Below are 22,339 nucleotides of genomic sequence, written 5' to 3' on the forward strand. Positions count from 1 at the left end.
CAGTTCAGCAATTCACATTAATTATTGCCGAGATACTCTTTAAAATACGCCATACTTTTGTTTTCTGCACTTTTGTATCTCTTTCATATTCCTAATGTCATTTTTCATCTAATACAGAAAATGGATATATCCAGCATTGTAAACGAATGTTCTACAGCTCTGGGACTGTTTGGCTCCTGTTCACCAATTGGAAAAATATTGCAAATGAACATTTACAGTGTCTTGATTACACTGTGGTGATATTATGTGATAACTGAGAGTGGTTCAAATTAAGCTTCATTAAGATTATTGCTCATTCTGAAACATGCATTTTTGTCTCTGCGCTGATGTTTAAATTGGTTTCTTCTGTATAAATATTTAAAACTACTATTCATTTACAGCATTAATATGTAAACACTTGTGATGTTTAAAGGAACTGCGCTATTTGTACCTTCATATGTTGCATTTATATTATTTTTTATGTATTTGCAGGTTCAGCGCATTTTGGAAAAGCATGACCCATTTAAAAACTCGTATGCTAGATATGGATCCATTTCTGCAGATGAGGTTAGCGCCGTACAGAATTATGTGGAACACATGATCTTGCTTTTAATTGAAGAGCAGGTGAAGGATGCCGCCATGGGGCCTATTCTGGAGTTTGTGGTGTCAGAGAATATTATGGAAAAACTATTTCTTTGGAGCCTCAGGAGAGAATTTTCTGATGAGACTAAATTTGAGCAGTTAAAGATGTATGATTTGCTGATTACCCAGTCTCACCAGCCTTTGCTACATCACAAGCCTATATTGAAACCGCTGATGATGTTGTTAAGTACTTGTTCAGGGACATCAACTCCGAGTGTGGAGAATGAACTGGTGGTTCTACTCAACCAGTTATGTTCAATCCTTGCCAAAGATCCATCCATTCTAGAACTGTTTTTTCACACCAGTGAAGACCAGGGAGCTGCCAACTTTCTTATCTTCTCCTTGCTGATACCCTTTATCCATCGAGAGGGCACAGTGGGACAACAGGCACGGGATGCCTTGCTCTTCATCATGTCTTTGTCTGCTGAGAATAACATGGTTGCTAAACATATAGTTGAAAGCACTTACTTCTGCCCGGTAAGTTTTTTGCTGTATTGATTAACTATAATCTTGATGTTACTACTTCTTACTTTGCTTGCTGGAAAGAAAGCTGTGCCTGAAAACCTACAGTGCAAAGATCCCCCTGCTTCTGCCTCACTTATTCTGTAGATCTGTGCTTTCTAAACCTCTACTGCTATCTTTTTTAAATATGCCCATACATTAAATATGCCCATTCATTAACCACTTTACCACCGGAGCATTTTCCTGCTAAAAGACCAGGGGTTTTTTTGCGATTTTTTTACTGCGTGACTTTAACGGACAATCGCGCGGTCGTGCGACGCTGTACCTAAACGAATTTCACGTCCTTTTTTTCCCACAAACAGAGCTTTCTTTTGGTGGTATTTGATCACCTGTGCGATTTTTTAATCACGCGCTATAAACAAAAAAAGAGCGTAATTTTTGCAAAAACAACAATATTTTTCACTTTTTTTTATATGAAATTCCCCCCAAAAAAAATGTAAAAATCAAAATTTTTTAAAATTTTCGGCCAATTTGTTTTACGCTACCTATGTTTGGTAAAAAAAATCGCAAAAAGCGTATTTTGATTGGTTTGCGCAAAAGTTATCACGTTTACTAACAAAGGGAAAGATTTTTGTCATTTTTGGTGTTTTTTTTTTAACGAGTAATGGCGGCGATCTGCGATTTTTTTTGCGGTACTGCGACATTGCGGCGGACAGATCGGACCCTTGACTGACATTTTTGACACTTTTGGGGGTACCAGTGACATTACTGCAGTAATCAGTGCTATATATATGCACTGTTACTGCAAAAATGACACTGGCAGGGAAGGGGTTAACAGTATTGGACAGGGAGGGGTTAAGTGTGTCCTAGGGGCGTGTTTCTAACTGTGCAGGGACAGGTCTACTAGTGTAAAAACAAAGATCAACAGTTCTACATAGTAGAACTGTTTGATCTTCACTTTTACACAGGGAGAACTGACAGGCGGCTTGTTTACATAAGCCGCTCTGTCTTTCTCCCGCTGTACCGGCGATCGTAGTGTGACCGGCGGACATCGGGTCCGCCAGTCACACTCCCGCACTCCTCCGTGAACGAGCCGAGGCGGGCGCGCGCCTCAGCGGGCGCGCGCCCGCCCGCTATTGGCTCTGGAAGGAGTGACAGGCGAGCGACGTAGACCTACGTCACTCTGCCTGGCCGGGGCCGACTGCCGCAGTAAATATACTGTGCGCAGTCGGCAAGCGGTTAAATCCCCAGACATTAGAGGGGTAACTATAACATGGAGAAACAAAGCCCTTTCTCTATCAATATGGCCTTCTCCACAGATAAAGACTTTGTGAAACAAGGCACGCTAATGCCTCGTACACACGCAACGATTGTTGGCCGTGAATTTTCGGCCAAAGTCCGATCGGCTTGTTGGTATGATGTCGGCTTGTTGGTATGATGCTTCCGACAACCGACTGCGACTTTTCGGCCGAACAAAATCTGGTGTGCATGCTATAAAGTTTTTGTTGGCCGTCAACAGAACAGCCGATTGTTCGTCAGTAAGTACAGATTTCGGCAGACAAAAATCAGATGAGCAAGACTGGGCATGCTCAGAGAAGAAAAAACACACGGAAAGTAAACCAGCACATGACATCACTTCTGAAGTTGGTTGTTGTTGGCCGAAAAAATTTGTGTGCAGTCTAGAGCACATTTCAACCAACACAACAACACTGGACAAAAGACGGCCGATCGGTCGGCCAACAATCGTTGCGTGTGTACGAGGCATAAGTCAGTAAAGGGGAAAATATCAGCTGCAGAGGGACTATATGCAATATCAGTCCTTTGTCCTCTGCTACCTTTTTGGGTACAACATCGACAATTCTTGTCCTCTGACACGATGTAGAAGCTTCCAATTATATACATTTTATAAAAGTCATTGAGCTTTAGCAATGGCATAACGGTGACATGATACACAAAATGTAGTATAGTCTTCTCAAAGAAGCAGTGTGCAGAGCAATGAAAATGTGAAAAAATCTATAATTATGAGTGACTAATCCAATAAATCATAGGATGAACCAATCAAGGTGCATCTTTTGTAAAAAATATTGTTTTCTGATATTTCACTGCCGTTGATACCTGTATTGATACTATTTGGTAACTTCATTCTAATTTTCACAAGCTTTTATATATATACTGTATATATATATATATATATATATATATATATATATATATATATATATATTTTTTTTTTTTTTTATTTATTTATTCACATTTACATGCAGACCAAGTTGACCAGCAAAATAAGGAGATGTTTATCAAACAGTCATCTTTTATTCACATGGTTTTAATCTTTTTCTAAACTGTTTCTGTTATTGCCCATGGCAGTAATATTTTGGCAACTGCTGTACTGGTGCATTAACACAATAATTTAGTGTTGCCATTTTGTCTCTATTTCAGATGGTGCTTTTTGTTCAGGTAAGGGAGTCAGAAAATGCTCATAAACCAACAGTTAGACAACCAGCATTAATAATAACCCTTGAAAAACAATAGGATTTTAGCTTTATTAGTTTGGTTTTGTCAGGCTACGGAAAGATGATTTTTGTCTGGCTCATGCCCTCTGTTTATGATGGCTTTATTGCTTTGGACACTATGCTGCTGATGAACACAAATGCACATGACTAATTGGTAATCTCTGTGACCCATCGTCAATTAGGAACAATTGTGCAGTACTATTATTGCTGTTTATTTTGGGTCTAAGTGACCCATACACAGTGCCTTGAAAAAGTATTCATACGCCCTGAAGTAATATCTGAAAAGTGTGGTGTGTATTTGTATTTAGCCCCCTCTACTCTGATACCCCTAACTAAAATCTAGTGGAACAAATTGCCTTCAGAAGTCACCTAATAAGTAAATAGAGTCCACCTGTGTGTATTCTAATCTCAGTATAAATACAGCTGTTCTGTGAAGCCCTAAGAGGTTTGTTAGAGAACCTTAGTGAACAAACTGCATCATTAAGGTCAAAGAACACACCAGGCAGGTCAGTGATAAAGTTGTGGAGAAGTTTTAAGCAGAGTTAGATTATCAAAAAATATCCCAAGCTTTGAACATCTCATGAATCCATGATCCGAAAATGGAAAGAGTATGGCACAGCTGCAAACCTACCAAGACATGGCCGTCCATATTAACTCTGAAGGAGCTGAAGAGATCCACAGCTCAGGTGGGAGAATCTGTCCAAAGGACAACTATTAGTCATGCACTACACAAATCTGGCCTTTTATTTATGGAAGAGTGGCAAGAAGAAAGCCATTGTTGAAAGAAAGCCATAATAAGTCCTGTTTGCATTTTGCGAGAAGCCATGTGGGGGACACAGCAAAGATGTGCTCTGATCAGATGAGATCAAAATTAAAATTTTTGGCCTAAAAGAAAAATGCTATGTGTGGCAGAAAACTAACATTGCACATCACTCTGAACACACCATCCCCACCGTGAAACATGGTGGTGGCAACATCATTGTGTCGGGATGCTTTTTAAAGGGACAGGGAAGCTGGTCAGAGTTGATGAGAAGATGGATAGAGCCAAATACAGGGCAATCTTAGAAAAAAATCTGTTAGAGTCTGCAAAATACTTGAGACTGGGGCGGAGGTTCACCTTCCAGCAGGACAACGACCCTAAACATACAGCCAGAGCTACAATGGAATGGTTTAGATCAAAGCATATTTATGTGTTAGAATGGCTCAGTAAAAGTCCAGACCTAAATCCAATTGAGAATCTGTGGCAAGATTTGAAAATTACTGCTAACAGATGCTCTCCATACAATCTGACAGAGCTTGAGCTATATTGCAAAGAAGAATAAGCAAAAATGTGACTCTCTTGATGTGCAAAGCTGGTAGAGACATACCCAAAAAGACTTGCAGTTGTAATTGCAGTAAAAGGTGGTTCTACAAAGTATTGACTCAGGGGGGCTGAATACAAATGCACGCCACACTTTTCAGATATTTATGTTGCCAGGATCAGACTACTACAATATATATACATTTATATGCCTATCCTTTCTGTTGGAGTTGTCTGTGTTCCCCTTTAAGACTGCTTTCAGTGGAGATCAGCCTCTCACAGGAAGTGGAAGAACTGGATTGTGGGAGACATAGTTCTGAATCAAGAGCAGACTGTTATCTGTATTGCTGAGGGAACTATTCTCCCAGGGAGCAACGGGGAAGTGACGGATCATGGGAGAGACTATAAACCTATGTGCTCCACAGTGTGAATGCTCTCTTGCTTCCGGGACCCAGTGAGGGTGGATTAGCCTGTTGTGTGCGTACAGGACTGGTGGTGGCTGAGGCCTAGTACACGAGGCCTGACCCGCGTGAGGAGCTCATCATCAGCGAAGCAGATACTGATAGCTACACTGTGGATGCTGTCACAGTATAGCTGAAGAATAAGCGAGTGAAGGCCAGACGGGGTATCGCTCACTCCAGGAAGCCGGAGCCTGGGAGAGCACTTCGCCTGCCTTATAGGATCTTAACGAATGGATATCCGAGAGAGAGAGGGTGCCTGTGTGAAATCCTGACCAAAAGTATAACCTTTTCCATCAACACACTGACCCCAGACACTATTGCACCCATTACCTCCCTTGGGATTACAAATTATCACTTTGGACAGTGATAAGAGCTCCAACTTCTGGAGAAGATTAGCAAGGCCTTGCTAGGAGAGGGGTGTCGGTACCTGCTACATCTTAAAGGGGACACACTTGATTTGTTTACAGCATTACTAGTTAGAACATTATTAGCACTAGGATAGCTCTAAGTGTTCCTTAAAGCTAATAATCATAGTATTATTATAAAGGTCATCAGTCACTGTTGCAAATCTTAGAGTATAGTTCTACCACTGTTCATTGATATTGTAATTCGTTAAAGTTATTTCATATATCAAGTTGCTGAACCCTGCTGGTCTAGGTGGGATTCGGCCTGATAGAGTTATACCTGTTTATTCTTTAAGTAAACAGCAAAACCTCATTTATCCTGTGTTAGTGTGTCCTTAAAGGTATACAGTATATATAATGTCGGAACCTAGAGTGTCAGGTGGGTTGGACAGTTTACAGGGTCACAGGAGTGCTGAGGAACACCCATCAACCAGCAGCCTTCAAGGGGGCAGTGCTACATTTATTTGTAAAAAAATGTGAAAACCATTTATCGTTTTTCTTCCACTTCTCAATTATGAGCCACTTTGTGTTGGTCTATCACATAAAATCCCAATAAAATACTTTTCCGTTTATGGTTGGAACATGAAAAAATGTGGAAAATTTCAAGAGGTATGAATACTTTTTCAAGGCACTGAAGCAGGTCACTTTAGCTGCAATGCTTGCAGGGAGTCGGTGGGAGTAGCAGGGATTTCCTACCACTTTGTACTTTGGTTATAATTTCGCCATCTAATATAGCCTTTAAACAGTATTCAAGGAACCAGAATGAAGATCTACTGCAGTAGTCAAACCCAGTAACGACATTAAAAAACGTTCCCATTCCCAAAAAAAATTGTAAACCTGCCTTTAACTATTTTTTAAAGTCAGATTATATGATCCTGCTGATCTGCTTCCAATTTCAAATGGTACAGCCTGGAAGAGGGAACCACAGAACCACCTTAGTGATATCAGATAGTGTTTAATGATGCTGGGATCGGTTTTGAAAATCATGTACGGTATAGGTGTAACCAAGGATCTATTATGCAGTCAAGGAACTATGAGAGGAGTGAATTGGTGCAGATTTTTCTGGATGAACCCCCCAGAGAGTGCATGCTTTAACATGGGGTGGCAGAACTTCTGCCATTTTATTTTGGTGCCAGTGCTACAGCTAAAAACTGTTGCACAGATTAGGACTAAGATTTCGTGCCGGTTACAGCAAAAATACTGACTTTAGAGTAATGTAATAGATAAGGCATGATTGCTAGGGATAAATATTGCTACAGATGGAAATGAAGGAGACCTATAAGGGTAGAAGTATGGGAACTGCCATTTCTGACTTGAATGGCACCGATGAGGGTAGAAGTATGGCAACTTCTAATGCTTTAGGGTGGATACGTCACTGGGTGTATACTTGTCCCAGGTTATTAGTCCACTAGGTACCAAAGCAGGATCAGAATCCCAGCAACTGAACGTGTAACTTTGCAAACAAGCCACTAATGGCAGCTCCTCTGGTTTTATCTTCACAAGTTCCCTTTAAGGCTCAGCAGTACTCTGCTGAGGTACTGAAATGATGTCCAGGTGACATTTCCAAACTTAGGTTTAATTATCATTTCTTCTGGGGGTTCTGACATCATTAACAAAGGTGACCAGTGGAGATCTGTGATATTTTAGTTACAGGGACCCTGCTGAAAAGAGGAAATTATATTAGTTAATGTGAGATAGTGCTGATTAAAGACAAAGGGAACCCTGAGCTTAAATCATTGTAAAGCCTAACAGAGATCGAAATGTTCCTCTTTGCCTTTGTTACAATTTGTCAGTGCCACAGCTAAATACTTTCCATCAGTTTAGCTTGTCCTCCCTGTGTTTGTGTGCTTTGACTCCAGTTTTCCTTATAATCTGTCAGCAAACTGGTATCCAATTGTCTTCCAACCAAATTCCCACCTTATAGCAGGCTTATAGTGATGACTCTGGTAGGCACATTGAATGAACTATGGAGAATGGTTCCTCATCTTTTGCAAACTGCAAAATGTATCAATGCAATTTAAATAAGCACAATAAAATTAGGGATAGACCGATTATCGGGGGCCGATATGCACTTTCCCCCGATATATCGGTATCGGCCCCGGAACTGGCCGATATTGCAGATATTTTTGTGACTTCATTCTGCCTTCTCAGGCCACCTCTATCACCTTGGACAGCCTTGTCTGGAGTCGGGACTAGTCTTGGGGGAGTGTATCACAGCCATACACCCACCCACAGCAGCCCTGTGTCAGCCAGCCACCCACATCCACAGGCCCTGTACCAGCCAGCCACAGGCACTGTATCAGCCAGCCACCCACAGCCCCTGTGCCAGCCAGCCACCCACCCACCACAGGGTGCCAGCCAGCCACACACCACAGGGTGCCAGCCAGCCAGCCACCCACAGGCCCTGTATCAGCCAGCCACCCACAGCCCCTGTGCCAGCCAGCCACCCACCCACCACAGGGTGCCAGCCAGCCACCCACCCACCACAGGGTGCCAGCCAGCCACACACCACAGGGTGCCAGACAGCCAGCCACCCACCACAGCATGCCAGACAGCCAGTCACCCACAGACAGGGTGCCAGACAGCCAGCCACCCACAGACAGGGTGCCAGACAACCAGCCACCCACAGGCCCTGTACCAGCCAGCCACAGGCACTGTGCCAGCCACCCACCTACCACAGGGTGCCAGTCAGCCAGCCACCCACCACAGGGTGCCAGCCACCCACCACAGGGTGCCAGGAAGCCAGCCACCCATCACAGGGTGCCAGCCAGCCAGTCAGCCACCCACCACAGGGTGCCAGCAAGTCAGCCATTAAGCATTAAACAAAAATTAACATGTTCAGTACCAGATTTGTGTCAAAAATTGTCTTTAATTTTCAAAACTTTAAATGTGCAAAATATCGGCCCATATCGGCCGATACCGATACGTTGTGACCAAAATATCGGTGTCGGCCCTGAAAAAAACATATCGGTCTATCCCTAAATAAAATATTTTTAAAAACACATCAGGTACGTTCTTTAGGCTAAACCAGGGGTCCCCAAACTTTGCACTACGGTCGCAGGCCGCTTTTGGCCCTCTACAAGATTTTACCTGCCCACAGCCAGGGTCAATGGTGTATTCTTAATATGCACTGATTGAAGATTAAAGAGTAACTCCACTTTTGTTGAGAAAGAAACATTCCCCTCTGGGTAATCAATGTACATTGCAAGGATTTTAACAAACTTAGTTGCAGATTCCTAACTTTTGTTATTTTGTGGAAATAGCTATTTGTTTGCCTATGTCCATGTTGAAAGTAAATCTGTATGGGGGTGGTTTTATAATTATTAATTACCTGCTGCGCTGGCAGGGCTCTAATGAGGAAATTGTCAAGGCCTGCATCCCTTTAGACGTGATTTCCCTTTAGGAGTATCTCACCAAAAATGACATTTGTATCTTCGAACAGACTTTTGGAAAGTCAGTAAGCCAGTTTCACAAGCAGGAAATAACACATCTGGGGGGCTTTCTGTACACCATCTCTGTATAGAATGCCTCCAGGATGCCATATTGAATTGCATTTTACAGAAAATGACAGTGCTGCACATTGAAAAGGAAATGTAATCTTTATTAACATTCAATTACAATATAACTTGTGTCACAATTGTATGCGCTATATTATTATTTTTTTATTTGCTATTTTTTTCCCCATGAAAGGTTAGCAGAGGCTACCTCTGTTCTCTGCTTCTAATGTAAGGGGAGTTAAGATGAGGACCCCCGATGTAACAGGGAACTTTGATGTAGGGGGATCTGATGAGGATTTGTAAATATACAATGTGGCCATCGTACTGAAAAGTTTGGCAATCCCTAGCCAAAAAAAAACATAATTGACGCAATGATATATCTGATTGTATGGTCTCTGAACTATTCATGGGTGGTTAAACAATGTTTCCCTTTTCTGGCACATAGGTGCAACATGTATTCAAATAATATATCTGGAACAGCACAATTGTCTTTACTGTACCATTTGATTGTAGATGTATTCCGTATGGAACTTTTATAATAACTCAGGATTATTGCATATGAGCACTTTTTCATGACCGGTAATCGTTAGTTCTTGTTGCAATTACATAATAAAGCTCTTTTGAAATGTGAAAAAGGGAATTTGAGGGGTGCTTTTGGTGGGTTCTCAGTGGCATGTGTAAGAAAGCTCCAGGGAAAGGGAAACATAAGTCAGAAGTAAGAAAAAAAGTACTGAGATGGACTCAAGTAAAATAGGGACTTAACCACTTAAGCCCCGGAAGATTTTACCCCCTTCCTGACCATGGCCTATTTTGCGATTCGGCACTGCGTGACTTTAACGGACAATTGCGTGGTCGTGCGACGCTGTACCCAAACAAATTTGACGTCCTTTTTTTCCCACCAACAGAGCTTTCTTTTGGTGGCATTTGATCACCTGTGCGATTTTTTGATCATGCGCTATAAACAAAAAAAGAGCGTCAATTTTGCAAAAATAACAATATTTTTCACATTTTTTTATATAAATTCCCCCCCAAAAAAATTAAAAATCAAAAATTTTTAACATTTTCGGCCAATTTGTTTAATGCTACATATGTTAGGTAAAAAAAATAGCAAAAAGCGTATTTTGATTGGTTTGCGCAAAAGTTATCGCGTTTACTAACAAAGGGAAAGATTTTTGTTGTTTTTTTTTAACGCGTAATGGCGGCGATCTGCGACTTTTTTGTGGTACTGCGACATTGAGGCGGACAGATCGGACCCTTGACTGACATTTTTGACACTTTTGGGGTTACCAGTGACATTTCTACAGTAATCAGTGCTATACATATGCACTGTTACTGTAAAATTACACTGGCGGTGAAGGGGTTAACTTTTTTGAGAGGGAGGGGCTATGTGTGTCCCTAGGGGCGTGATTCTAACTGTGATTGGCTGTGGCTTGAGATGTATGAACAGTGATCAACGGTTCTACATAGTAGAACCGTATGATCACCATTCATACACCGGGGAGAATGACAGGCGGCTTGTTTACATTAGCCGCCTGCCTTTCTCCCTCTCCACCGACGATCGCGAGTTACCGGCGGACGATCGGGTCCGCCGGTCACACGCGCGGGGGGTCCATGACTGCTCGAGAGCGGGAGCGCACCTCCGGGGGCACTCGTTTGCTCCCTAGACCCTCACAGGCTAGCGACGTAGTACTACGTCACTCTGCCTGTGAGGGGCTGACCGCCGCAGTAAATAGTCGTGTGGCGGTCGACAAGTGGTTAAGCAAGTTAGCAGCTTTGCCCCTTCTTCCTTCAATTGATTTTGATAAGTATTGCAATTGGAACAGAGAAGCCACCCTATTTGCATTGTCTGTACTACTATGGTTGCGCCCCATGAGACACCAACTGCCCACATGCACGTTTTTCCTAGTCAAGTGACAAGAAAGGTGCACAGCTATCTTCCTGGTTTACAGCAGGAGCTGAAATGCTGAAGCCAGCTCCCGTGGTCTTCCCGCCAAGGTGGCCTGGTGGTTTATCCAGTTCTGCAAACATATGATGTCTTGGCAGTTCCCACATTCAGTTGCTTTGTTTGTTTTGTCCTATTTTTATTGCTCACTGGAAGCAGGGTTGCCATTTGTTATTGTACATTCTCTTTCATGGAAATCTCTGTGATTAAGATGAAAGGGCACAGAATAATATTAAAGTGTATTGTTGTGTTGATATGACGTAGAAGAGAAGAAAATGTCAGCAGTATTTAAGTGTCCTTTAGGGCAAACATAGCCTTTGTAATTATGCATATCCTTGGTTTTTCACTTCTGTAAATGTGCTACCCAGTGATATAGGTGGAGACTGCTGGAAACTCTGTATGGTACTGAAAGTTCTGATTTGCATATGTTTACACAGAGCCACATGTTGCTATGGAATTTTTGCCGAGCTATGTAATTACGTGAGAAGTCAGGTCTGTGTGCTTCTACCTCACAAATGAGCTTATAGGATTTGTTGTTTGCAGCCATCTAGTAATGCTGTTCTAAAGCATGGACAAAGCAGGACAGACTTTTGTTTTATGTCTCAGACCATGGGCAACCCACAAAAAAAATGCACTGAATACAACCTAGAATACGACTAACTTGTTGAGGCATACTATAGGTAAAAGTTATACTGAACAAAATTATAAACGCAGCACTTTTGTTTTTGTCCCATTTTTAACCACTTTAAGACCGGAAGGATTTGCTCCCTTAATGACCTGGCCACTTTTTTCAATTTGGCACTGTGTGACTTTAACTGACAATTGCGCGGTCATGCAATGCTGTACCCAAACAAAATTTACATTCTTTTTTTCCCCCCGCAAATAGAGCTTTCTTTTGGTGGTTTTTGATCACCTGTGTGATTTTTATTTTTTGCGCTAAACACACAAAAAGAGCCACAATTCTGAAAAAAAACAAAAAAAAAAAAAACAATATTTTTCACATTCTGCTATAGGACATTTCCAAAAAAAAAAAAAATTTAAAAATCAAAATTTTTTAACATTTTATGCCAATTTGTTTTTTGCTACATATTTTTGGTAATGGCGGCGATCTACGATTTTTTGTGTGACTGCGACATTGCGGCGGACAGATTGGACCCCTGACTGACATTTTTGACACTTTTGGGGGGACCAGTGACATTACTACAGTAATCAGTGATAAAAATATGCACTGTTACTGTAATAATGACACTGGCAGGGAAGGGGTTAACATTGTGGGTGATCAAGGGGTTAAATGTGAGCCTAGGGGAGTGATTCTAACTGTGGGGGAGGGCGTGGCTTGTGAGATGACCATGGAGACATGTGATCATATATAGAAGGATCACAGGGGCTCTATGATCATTCCAGGGAGAAAAACGGTCAGCTGTGTTTACAACAGCTGACCGTTCTTCTCTCTCAGCAGGCAACGATCACGGGTGTTAGGCGGCAATCGGAGCCGCCTGCCTGCTGCATCGGCTTCCCCGCTGACGAGCAGGGGCGGGAGCACGCTGCCAGCAAAGCACGCTCGCCCCCTTGCCTCCTGCGAGCGACCGATGTATAGTTACAACAATTCGCGCAGGAGCGGCTGCCTGCCGCAGTATAACTGTGGCGGGCGGTCGTAAAGCGGTTTCCTATGTACACAAAAAGCCTATTTCTCTCAAATATTGTTCACAAATCTGTCTAAATCTGTGTTAGTGAGCACTTCTCCTTTGCCGAGATAATCCATCCACCTCACAGGTGTGGCATATCAAGATGCTGATTAGACAGCATGATTATTGCAAAGGTGTACCTTAGGCTGGCCACAATAAAAGGCCACTCTAAAATGTGCAGATTTATCACACAGTACAATGCCACAGATGTCGCAAGTTTTGAGGGAGCGTGCAATTGGCATGCTGACTGCAGGAATGTCCACCAGAGCTGTTGCCCGTGAATTAAATTTTTTATTTCTCTACCATAAGCCGTCTCCAAAGGCGTTTCAGAGAAATTGGCAGTACATCCAACCAGCCTCACAACCGCAGACCACGTATAACCACACCAGCCCAGGACCTCCACATCCAGCATCTTCACCTCCAAGATCGTCCGAGACCAGCAACCCGGACAGCTGCTGCAACAATCGGTTTGCATAACCAAAGAATTTCTGCACAAACTGTCAGAAACCATCTCAGGGAAGCTCATCTGTATGCTCATCGTCCTCATCGGGGTCTCGACCTGACTGCAGTTCGTCAATGTAACTGACTTGAGTGGACAAATGCTCACATTCAATAGCTTCTGGCACTTTGGAGAGGTGTTCTCTTCACGGATGAATCCCGTTATCTTTTAGATCTTTGAGTTCTGCTCATGTAAAATGGGGGCAAAAACAAGTGTTGCGTTTATAATTTTGTTCAGTATATGTTAAAGCCATACAAAGACACATTTTTTATAGATAGAATTATTTGTATAAAACTAACATCTACCAGCCAATTCATGCTTTAAATGTATCAAGAGCCATTTTTTGACTGACAGCAGAGCAAGCGAATGGCTCCCACTGTTCTCAGCCAGGCCTGTGAAAGAGGGGGGAGAGGACCTACAGAAGGGCACAGAGCTGGACTGATACAGGTCTCAGGTAAGTATTTAGAGAGGGGAATGGAGGAACAGCTACTGAAAGTTTTCTTACATTAATTCATACAGCTAAAAAGCCTTCTGACTTTAAAACTAATTTAAAACCGTATAAAACCCCAAAACAGAAATGTAATAAGTTACAGTTTACCAATCCTTAAATGTGATGGCTGCATTATTTTTCTTTTTTTAGACTTTTTCTTCTGGTGATCTGAGCAGTAACACACACGACACACCGGCTTAGGGTGTCTCCACTCTGGATGAAGGAGCAACGAAATCTGACTATTGTACTCACTTCTGTTAGTGGTAAATGGTTTGTCTCAACTGTCACTATTGCTGGACAGCTTGGTTTACTAAAGCTGAAAAATAATGGACCTACAGGTCAAATCACCAGATGAAAACAAAGAACAAATAAAAAAATAATAATGCAGCTATCATGTCTAAGAATTGGTTAGGTGCAATGTTATACATTTTTATTTTTTGGGTTTAATACCGCTCTAAGTAGGGAAATGGTAAAACCTCTGTCATTTTTTCATTGTAGTCTATTTTCCTGTTGCCAATTTTTGGCTCTTTCTCACCATTCCATTGGTTTATGTTGATCTTCAAAGATCAATTCAGGCTCATCACTCAAGCCCCGTACACACGCGTAGAAAATTGGCAGGGAATTTTCGGCCAACGTCCGATCTGCCGATTTTTGGCTTGTTAGTATGATGCTTCCGACAACCAACTCCGACTTTTCGGCCGAAAAAAATCTGGTGTGCAGGCTATAAAATTTTTGTTGGTCGTCAACACAACAGCCGATTTTCGTGCAGTCAGTACAGATTTAGACAGGGAAAAATCTGATGAATAAGTCTGGGCATGGTCAGTGAAGAAAGAACACAAAGAAATCAAACCAACACATGACATCACTTCTGAAGTAGAATTTTGTTGGGCGAGAAAATTTGTGTGCAGTCTAGGCACATTCCAACCAACAAAACACAACTCTGGACAAAAAACGGACGATCGGTCGGCCGATAATCGTTGCGTGTGTACGAGGCTTCAGGCTCAGGTGTCCTGTTCATACCATAATACTGCGCTGAGGTGGGTTGCATTTTTATGTAGCCATACCTCCACTTTTTAAGATGGAAATAAAGGACTATTCATAGGGAATATTTATAGGGAATTTATTTATAGGGAATATATATTTTTATATATATATATATATATATATATATATATATATATATATATATATATGTATATATATTTATTTATATATTTATAGAATATTTATAGGGAATTTATTTCTTACTATTTATAGGGAATATAGGGAATATTAGCAAAAGTATGAAAGCATAGGACACACCCCTGCCCCGCCCCCTTAAGGGAGAAGTATACAAAAAAAAAAGATTAGTTACTACTACTATTTCTTTATATTGGCTTTTGAAATTTACAAATGCAGCAATTTAGAAATTGGACAAAATGTTTAACACTGGGAAACACTTTTTGAAATATAAAAATTGCATTTTATTTACAGCTATATGGATCGGACTAAAAATGAGGGACAAATGAGGAGGAAAGAGAGACAGAGGGTCTTTGTTCCAAACCAGGGAAAGTCCCTCGAAATCAGGGACAGTTGGGAGCTATGTGTAGCATGCCCTAACTTACCACATGCCACCGTAGAGCTTTCCAATGCGGTCTGGTGCATAGAGTTAAAGTGTAATTTTGTGACACTTCAAAAAAGTAGAAAAAAGTAAACACAGCATCGCTCTCTGCCCCTGCACAACATACACCAGCATGCACAGGTTTTAGCATGTAGGCTGGTAGAAATGAGTCCTTCCTGCCTGGTAAAAGGCAACACCCTGGGAAGAGAAATATCTATAACAGAGCTCCAGAAAGCAGTAAAACCTAAGAGGTGTTCTAACCTTTCCAGATACATTGCAAAAACTGATCTTAATGAGCAGACTCTGATCCTTGTGTACAAGTCTAGCTTGAAATAATTACATTATATTCTTTGAACATCAGGCCAGAAAACTATCTAATATAAATAATACATTGCATGTCTGAAAGTATTTCACCTTTATATTAGGTTTACATTTACATAATTGATTGAACCATTTCAGCAGAATCTACTTTCCTCTGCCTGTCCTGCATAAGGATTTCTGGGTGTGAGGGCGAAAATTGCCAAACTACTCAAGTCACTAAATATCACCATATGCATTCTTGCCTTTCATTTTTAGAGGGCTGGAGCTGTACCCATTTTATGCACAAAAGCAGCTGAGAACGCTTTTCTCTAAATGCAGCAAAAGGATAAGAGAGCAAAATGTTCTGTCATCCAAATCCCATTGTGTGTAATAGCTGGTGTGTTAAAGCCCAACCCTGCAAAATGTAAAATTATTCCGTGCAGTGGGGCTTCACCGCCACTTCAATCTAAGTGGATGCCCTATCGGGAGAAACGCGTCAGAGAGGAGGCGCCGCGTCATCACATCTAGACCAGGCAGCGGTCCGCACTGCAGGCGGACCCCGCCATACAGCTCCTCCGTGAGGGAACTCGCTATTATTGTCTTCACAACTGTAAGTGCAACCATTTGTTTTAATAAAAATCTACTGTTGGTAATGCACTATTGCGGTCCCCTCTGTTGTGTCCCCTATTATTGAGGTCAACCAGACTAAGGAGTTACAGCAGCCAATCAGAGTCTAGCCACCTTTGGCAGGATCTTCTTTCGTCAGGCTTTCTGACTGGGTCTGTTCCTCTTGGACACAAGCAACTACATCAGCCAGCCTAGAGTCCAGTAACCCCCGGCAGGACCACTCATCGCTATTGAACCAGGCTTCTTGTTTGGCTTTTGTCCGGTAAGAGTCTAGGGAGCACGAGTGTGTCAGAGTGCCTTCTGTATTTCTGGGAACTTTTCTATCTGGCTGCATGACCTTTGGAGCGGTCATATTCATATATTCCCTTAACGTTTAACTTCTGGTAAGAGGCCAAGCTGGTGGTGGGACTTTGCACCTTCCAATCACAGTTCACCTTTCCCCAAGCTGGAAGTTTATGTCACCATTTTTTGCACTTTATTTATGGACTTATAACATGGACGTTTATTGCACATTGGTGTATCACTAGTCACCTTCTGGACATTTTTTGTTTTACATGAATTGCATACGTTTCCATTTTTTTGCATTATTATTGCATTTTTGGTTTATTTGTTTGCATCATTTTGTATGTTGCACATATGCACTAGGGCAGCGCACCTGATTTCTTCACCTATTCTACAACATACACTCTAAGGTAGCAGCACACCCTATATTGAATCAGCGCACTTTCCTACCCACCATAAGGAGAAGCTACAGTTGTTTGAAGAAAAAATAAAAGTCAGCAGTTACAAATACTGTAGCTGCTGACTTATAATAAACATTTACTAATCTAGGGATCCTCACCCAGGCTGGTTCTTCAGCCATCTTTGGGTCCTCGGTGCCACCATCTTGAGCGGAGGAAGTCAGCTTTGACTTCCTGAGGCTTCACTACCGGCTTCCCACTGCTCATGTGCAACCTGCAGCCTCCTGGGACCTGTGATATGTCCCAGGAGATTGCGGGCCAAGAAGGAGTGGGGCAAACCTCTGCTCCCATTGCCTGGGCGAATCAAGCAGGAGCGGGTACCTGTCAAAATGAGACACCTGCTCCCAGGAATAAAAAAATCTGCCAAAAATAGTGGTGGGCTAAAAAGCAGAACTTCCCTTTTTAGGTGAGGTTCAGCTTTAATTGCTCATTTTGTATAGGGGAGAGGAGAAACACTGTTAGGCCTCTTTCACACGGCCGCTCAGTTTTTTTCTTCCGCTCCGGCACTTTATTTTTTATTTTTTGCACGGACACGGTTGACACTTGTGTCATCCGCTCCGTATGTCCGCATATCATCCCATCCGTATGTCTATGGGATTGCGGATGTCAGCGGATGACACCGCTGACATCCGATTTTGCATCCGTTCCGTTTTTTAAACGGAAGAAAAATAGGGTTCTGTTCTGTTCCAAAAAATGGAACAGAACTGAAAGGAAGAAAATCGGATGTCAGCGGATGGTATTCCGCTGACATCCGCAATGCCATTGACATGCATTATGTCCGTATATCACCCGCAAAAAAATAGGATGATATACGGACACACGGAACGCCCGTGTGAAAGAGCCCTTACACTCTCCCATGGTGTACTGTCCCTCAGGGTCAACATGTCTATTGCAGGACTATGGACCCTATATTGGTCTTGATGACATCAGGATCCTAAACTGCTGGAGTGTAGGGGAGAAGAGACTACGGAGACCAGTATGGCAGTGGGGAGGAGTGGAGGATCAGATAAATGAATCTTCTTTATTTGTACCCCTAGACCTGAGTGAACAGTTAACCCCTGCTGTGCAGGCACAGCACCACTGCAAGGGATCATTTTTAGTTGCCGGGAGTTGGGCTTTACTCAGAATGTCAACTGAAACAGGCCTTGTTTTCTGCTACAACATTTCTTCTAAATTTTGTTCCTGAAACATAAAGAAGATAGCAGTAAATATAGTATTACTGTAAAATAGTATTTATATTTTACAGTGCATGGTCTACAGCACTCAATTAGCGTGAATTTGTGTGTTAAAGTGTTATGAATTTCTCACTCTTCCCACCACATTTAGAACAGCGCTACTTACATACTTACTTACTCACCTACGGATTCACAAAGAATAGTGGTGTGGGTAGCAGGAGGTTCTATAGGTATGGGGCCTTTAATGTTGGAACCCTATAGTTTTTCCATTATCAGATTATCTAGAATTTTTACTTTGCTAGAACTTTTATTTTACATAAACAAAAGACAACAGACAAACAAAGACAAAAACAGACACAAAGACAAAACAACTGGGACTTTAAATGAGACAATGCCCATCCAAGGCTTACTGTCTCCATCCCTAGTCAGGTATAAATGAGGGGGAAGGGGAATAAAATGGGTAGTAGGAAGGATACAATGGGATCGGCATAATGGGTATAATATGTAATAATAAGTATAAATAACCATAACGTAATATTGGTATTACTTTTAGAAAAGCCAATGTCCCCAATGTTGGAACCCTATAGTTTTTCCATTATCAGATTATCTAGAATTTTTACTTTGCTAGAACTTTTATTTTACATCTTACTATTCTGTAATATCTGCAGCAGGAAGATACTTTTTTGAGATGTTACAATTGAGTGTTTAGCGTTAGTTATTTCATTATGTAAAAAGATACACATCACATTCGTTGTAGTGCGCTCATGCAGTGTGGCTGGGAGGGATTCATGTCAAACTGCTGCGCCCCTTGAGATGATTCATTTGTAGAACAAGTCAATCGTCTAACCTTTATTCCGTTGAGTGAGTTTGATGCTTTGTATCTCTTCATCATAGTAATGATTTTTTTCCAGTCTGCTGTTTGCTGACTTATAGTTGCCTGGGGATTTGTGTGTCTCTAAAACGACATCAAGCAAACATATATAAAAAGCTATTGTCCTTTCTCAATGCAGTGACTTGTGTAGAATGGAGAAACCTTATATTTGTCAAAGGAATTATGCTTTGCTCAGCAAGATGAACTCAGTCAGCAGTACAAATGACAATCTAATTCTGCACTCTGAGCTAGTTATTGCATATAGAAATGTATCATGCCAGTCTTAGGTTTACACTTGCGGCAAACCTTGATGCCCCTCTAAAAAGTGATCCCTGGTGGATTGCTTTTCAGGGGCATTTGACAGGCAGTGGGCAGGCGATATGTCACTCCTCTGTCTCCTTCCTTGTCTCTCTTTTTCTGGGTGGAACTTTTTCTAGCTGTCACCAGGACAGATCAAATCTTTGTCTATAGGACAGAAAGTGAAGAAAAATCTCTCCAATGGTATGCAAATGGCAAAATAAACCTGTTTAAAAATAAATGGCTTTAGCTATACCAAAGTTTACACATAAAAAAAAAAAAAAAAAATCTCACATTCAACATTACTTGCAGCTAACACAATGTGTCCCTTGTGCTGCTGGATTCTCATTTCGTTGAAATCTTTCTTCTCCAATCCCCCCACTGTGGGGGTTAATAGAGCCTGCAACCGGCACTCCTCAAAAATGCCGGACTAATTGGTAAATATGGAAAACACATAACAGTATTTTATAGTCATTACAATTCATTCAGAATTTAGACATAATATATCTGTGATGGAACACTTACAGAATCTGTCCGATGACACTTTAGAGTGTATGCCTGCCCATAGTATCTTAAAAACAAAGAGCTGGAATGCTTTCGTCCCTGTATTTGGGTGCCGGAATGAGGAAGGTGGATAACAGAGACTGGAGGTATAATATGTAAGCACGTTCTTGTTAATGTGTGCCCGTCAGTCCATAGACTGAATGGGGACAGCTGGAACCCAGAAAAGATTGGGAGATCTGTCTAGTAGAAGGAGGAAAAAGGGAAAACAAAAACAGAAAGAAACAATCACCAAAAATGGTTGTGTTTTATTTGTTCTACAAAAAATAGAACATAGGTTTAAACAATGTGCTATTGGGTAAGGCTGATATCTGCACACAAAAAAACGCTGCGTGGGTAAAACAATCTATATATATAGTGCAAGCATTGCTTTGATCATAGAAATGTATAAAGTTCATTAACATAGATCAGGGGGATAATTTAAGTCCCACATATCCAGTTTTATCTATTAGATTTGGAAGTCAAAGAGAGAGTAAATATATATTCTTCCAAGTAAGGAAACCCCAGTATTAACTAGATGTTTAAACCATTTTTGGTGATTGTTTCTTTCTGTTTTTGTTTTCCCTTTTTCCTCCTTCTACTAGACAGATCTCCCAATTTTTTCTGGGTTCCAGCTGTCCCCATTCAGTCTATGGACTGACGGGCACACATTAACAAGAACGTGCTTACATATTATACCTCCAGTCTCTGTTATCCACCTTCCTCATTCCGGCACCCAAATACAGGGACGAAAGCATTCCAGCTCTTTGTTTTTAAGATACTATGGGCAGGCATACACTCTAAAGTGTCATCGGACAGATTCTGTAAGTGTTCCATCACAGATATATTATGTCTAAATTCTGAATGAATTGTAATGACTATAAAATACTGTTATGTGTTTTCCATATTTACCAATGATTGATTGATGTATGATTGATCACTTGCAGACCGCCATTTTAAGGTTGCCCCTGAAGAAGGAATTCTGTTGTGTCTCTGAAACGCGTTGGGCACTCACCTTTATACAGCGGTATTTGTATCTGCCTCATGACCCTATGAAATGTATACAGCTTGCCATATGTTTTTAACCAATTTTGTTACTATAACCTTCAATAAATTTATATAATTTTATATGTTTGTTTCAAATTCATTATTTGTGCCATTAAAGTCCCACCCCAAGGGGAATTCTTTTCCGAGCTCTTACATTACGGGATGTGGCACATTCGGGTGTGATTCCACATGAGCATACAATATGTATAGCTTCTATGAAGGAAACACAATCCATTAATATAAGGCAGGTGGATGAATGAAAAGTCCACCTCCTCTATTCTCAGATCATGTTTTAGATGAGGTGGTGGTGGTGGTGGCGAAGAAAGATTTCAAGTAATCCCACAGCCAGCAGCACAAGGGACATATCACATTGACTTTAAAGTATAACTAAAGTCAAAACATGTTTTTAACCAGTTTCAGACCGTTCACCGCATATATACTGTGGCAGGCTGGCCCTCCTGTGCGAACCGATGTAGTACTACGTCGGTCGCGTGCCTGCAGCTAGGGGTGAGCGCACGCCGCCGGCGGAACGCTCCCGCCCCCACTCGTCAGCGGGTACGCTGATGCATGGGGCAGGCGGCTCTGATTGCTGCCTGCCACCCGCGATCACTACCCGCTGAGAGAAGAGAAAGGTCAGCTGTTGTAAACACAGCTCACCGTTCTTCTCTCTGGAATGATCACAGAGTGCCTATGATCCTTCTATATAGGATCACAGGTCTCTATGATCATTTTACAAGCCCTGCCCCCATACAGTTAGAAACACTTCCCTAGGCTCACATTTAACCCCTTGATCACCCACAGTGTTAACCCCTTCCCTGCCAGTGTCATTATTACAGTAACAGTGCATATTTTTAGCACTGATTACTGTAGTAATGTCACTGGTCCCCCCAAAAGTGTTAAAAATGTCAGTTAGGAGTCATATCTCCACGCCGCAATGTCGCAGTCCCGCTAAAAATCGCAGATCGCCGCTATTACTAGTTAAAAAATAAAAAAAAAAATAAAAAAAATTACATAAATCTTTCCCGTAGTTAGTAGACGCGATAACATTTGCGCAAACCAATCAAAATACGCTTATTACGTTTTTTTCCCCTAAAAGTATGTAGCAGAAAACAAATTGTTAAAAAAATTAGATTTTTACATTTTTTTTTGGGAATAGCAGAAAGTAGAAAAATATTGTTTTTTCCTTTTTTTTTTTTTTAGAATTGTCGCTATTTTTTTGTTTATAGCGCAAAAAATAAAAATTGCACATGTGATCAAATACCACCAAA

The 22,339-nt window shown here is 41.5% G+C and overlaps 1 protein-coding gene across 4 annotated transcripts in view; it reads left to right on the top strand.

Moving 5' to 3' along the window:
• The window catches only part of FHIP1A (FHF complex subunit HOOK interacting protein 1A), a 334,888-nt gene that overhangs the window by 180,592 nt on the left and 131,957 nt on the right, over positions 1 to 22,339 (top strand). For all 4 annotated transcript variants that reach the window (XM_082248315.1, XM_082248314.1, XM_082248317.1 and 1 more), the window contains one exon: positions 472 to 1,098. In XM_082248315.1, the coding sequence (XP_082104441.1) occupies positions 472 to 1,098 (627 nt within the window). The remainder of the gene's footprint in view (positions 1 to 471; positions 1,099 to 22,339) is intronic.

Source organism: Pelophylax lessonae, assembly GCF_965119305.1.
Source record: "Pelophylax lessonae genome assembly, chromosome: 1".
In the NCBI taxonomy this organism is placed as follows: domain Eukaryota; kingdom Metazoa; phylum Chordata; class Amphibia; order Anura; family Ranidae; genus Pelophylax; species Pelophylax lessonae.